Source organism: Etheostoma spectabile, chromosome 15 (assembly GCF_008692095.1).
Source record: "Etheostoma spectabile isolate EspeVRDwgs_2016 chromosome 15, UIUC_Espe_1.0, whole genome shotgun sequence".
Taxonomy (NCBI): domain Eukaryota; kingdom Metazoa; phylum Chordata; class Actinopteri; order Perciformes; family Percidae; genus Etheostoma; species Etheostoma spectabile.
This window is the reverse complement of record NC_045747.1, coordinates 17,112,069-17,115,163: the sequence shown is the minus strand read 5'-3', so window position 1 is coordinate 17,115,163 and position 3,095 is coordinate 17,112,069. Positions and strand designations below refer to the sequence as shown.

At 45.4% G+C, this 3,095-nt stretch overlaps 1 protein-coding gene across 11 annotated transcripts in view; it reads left to right on the top strand.

Annotated features, from left to right (window-relative positions):
* mybpc2a (myosin binding protein Ca) overlaps positions 1-3,095 on the top strand; it is a 68,353-nt gene that overhangs the window by 58,362 nt on the left and 6,896 nt on the right. For all 11 annotated transcript variants that reach the window (XM_032537638.1, XM_032537629.1, XM_032537637.1 and 8 more), the window contains 3 exons: positions 151-318; positions 601-689; positions 2,242-2,437. In XM_032537638.1, coding sequence (XP_032393529.1) covers positions 151-318; positions 601-689; positions 2,242-2,437 — 453 coding nt within the window. The remainder of the gene's footprint in view (positions 1-150; positions 319-600; positions 690-2,241; positions 2,438-3,095) is intronic.

Below are 3,095 nucleotides of genomic sequence, written 5' to 3'. Positions count from 1 at the left end.
GGGGGGGGGGGGCAGATTTTCAGTAAACGGTAAATTATTGAACAATATTTACACTTGATTGTTGATTCTCAACATTATCCTGAGATCTTTGGATTGTTTTTGCTTTTTTGATCCGTTCCTTCTCTTCTTCTGCTGTGACTCCTTCCTCAGGTGATCAGTGGGTGCAAGCTAACGAGGAACCAGTGGGAAAGAACCAGTACAGGGTGAAGGGTCTCCCAGTAGGGGAGAAGATGCTGTTCAGAGTGATGGCTGTCAACATTGCTGGGCGCAGCCCCCCCGCTACTCTCACCCAGGCCGTCACTATCAGAGAGATCATGGGTCAGAGATGTTTGTCACCTGTCGTTTTTAACAGAAATTTTAAAACTGCTCTTGTTGGAATACATTGTAAATATCCAAATATGAGAAAAGTGTAACAGAAACACAGCATTGGTACCAGTCAGCCACTGTTCAAGAACAATACTGCTTGGTGGTTATTCAGGGTCGTAGCTGTTGTAATATTAATGTAAACATCATGAAACCTCAAGAACGTACAGTCCTCCACCACCTGCTCAAATTCTATTCATCGTTTCCTTCTCTGTTTCTCATTTGTCCACCACCCAGAGAATCCCAAGATCCGCCTGCCCCGCAATTTGAGGTCCAAACTTGTCACGTTTGTGGGCGAGAAAGTGAACTTGGTCATCCCCTTCCAGGTTAGTCCGAGTCTGGCCAAGCTCTTAAGTTAGGGCCCCTTGGCACATATTGTACATGCAAAAGGCTGAACCACCTTTACAACAAACGAGCAAGACAAAGACTTTGTGGTGGTTTTGCCTGTTTTTGTTGTTGTTGTTTTGCATCTCTTTGTAGCTTTTTGTGTCTTTGTAGTAATATTGTGTCCTTTTGGGCTGTCTATTGACTCTATGTAGACATGTGTCTGTGGTCATATTGTGTCTCAATGTAGTTATGTGTCTTTTTGAGGTCATTTTGCATCTCTTTGTACTAGTTTTGTGTCTCTTTTTGCTCATTTTGCATCTCTTCTTGGTCCAAAGGTGTCTCTTTGAGTGATTTTGCAGGTAAAGGCCAGGGGGCACCCTGACATTTTGGGCCCTAGGGCCTGTGCTCGGTAGCCTGGTTGACACCACACCCTTTTCAGTTGTAAGTGAGAGTGAGTCTGGGGAAGGTTCATTCACAGCTCATTTTCAAAGGGGCGTCACCAATGGACGCCGCTCAAATGCCTCTGGGCACAATTGGATAGTCCTTCAACCAATCAGAACAACGATCCGGGTGATCTAGCAGTGACAGTGAAGCTGCCGCTTTGGTGGCTGTCAAGTTGAATGTAAACAAAAAGCTGCTTGCCGTCGCTGCGCTATTGTCATAGTGTAAAGCTCGCCCCAACGGTTGTGATTGGTGCCTCAGTTTGGAAAAATTGGAAAGGGGCTTGAATGGGCTTTTGGCCAGACTGACTTGCAGAGCAAATCTCAAATTTGCCGGAAGTTCGTCAGGGTTTTTCCCATGTGCTCAGTAGGCCTGCTCTATAATCCATCCATGTTAACTTTGTCTGTATAACATGTCCAAATGCACTTTGCTAGTATGTTTTTTTGATAGATGAAGCAAGCAAATACATGACTAAGATTTCCCCCCGTGGCTGCTTTTTCTACTTCTTGTGAAATGCAAATCAGATGTGTAAAGTTTGCAGTCACAGAGAGAGCAGGAGCTCAAAGGGCACAGGGAGCATTACAGCACTTGACAGGAAATACAGCATTTGACAGGACCCTGCAAATGATGGCAGTGGTAAAAAGAAGCAAACCGTACAGTAAGGGGAAGCCATTGTTACAAATAAAAACAGACAAGAAAACATGATGTTCTTCTGGAAGAAAAGAGCACCCACAGCTCTGTCATCTTATCCAAGCTGAGCTGGAAGGAGTCTGTTCCAGTGGCTGTTTTCACACATAGGAATATTTGGTGTAACTAAAATTGAGACATGTTTACCCAGAATAGAATGCCCCAAAATATTTCACGGCCAAAACATGAAAGAAATGTTCCGTCACAAATAACTAAAAAACACATTGCAACATATTCAGAAGTGCTCTGCAGATATCGACTTGCATGTTACCTTGATAATCACAAGCCAACTGACAGTTACAAACGTATTGCACCAGGTTATTCTGTTATTTCACAGATTCTTTTATCTTTTTTTTTCCCTCTCGTCACGGATTATGTCTTGCAGTACTTTATTTTGATTCCCTTCCATTACGCTCACTGCAGGGTAAACCGCGCCCCGTCGTGACCTGGTTCAAAGATGGTGTTCTCCTGGAGGACAGTACAGTGGGGACTCGTACCAGTGAAGTGGACACCATCCTCTTCATCCGCTCGGCACAGAGAACCCACTCTGGAAAGTACACACTGTCCGTTCAGATTGAGAACGTGTCGGACAGCGCTGACATTTACATCCAGGTTGTAGGTCAGTCCGGTCAACGCACCAACACCTCCCAGCTTCATCTAGACAAGCGTACCCTCCTGTCGCATGTTCTCGGTTAATACTTCACAAGGTACACAGTTAATAACCTGTTTGGAAGGGGATGATGGCTTGAGCCCAAATCTGTGACATGTCACGAGTTTTTTTTTCTCCTTCCAATTTGATGATAATTCCTAATTTCATACTCCCAGGGATCTGTAACTCCAAGTAGCAAATCATCAAAGCACTGATTCCTCTCTCTCGTATAATCCTGGCTCCTGCACTGCCACTGTGGCCGCCAGCTCATTCCTCATCTTACAGCTCGTCTCCCTGGGTCAGGGTTCCGGGTGGATTATTTGGCGGGGCTCTGCTTGGATTATTTGCGTGTAGACCGGGATTAGGTTTGGATTTTGAGGGCTACTCTGTCACTTCCTCAGCTGAGAAGGTTGAGCTAATCAGAGGCTGCCGCTCCTCTGATCAGCACCCCCTCGGCCGATTTGTCACCACACTGTTCCAGCCGGAGACAGAACAGTGTGGATTAACGGGCAAAAACAGGAGCGTTGCTCCCTGTTTGTGCTGTACTCCACAGAGGAGAGCCCGCAGAGCAAGATTAATGACAAATACATTACTATGTTGTACAGTATTTCTGTACAGCACTGTGTAT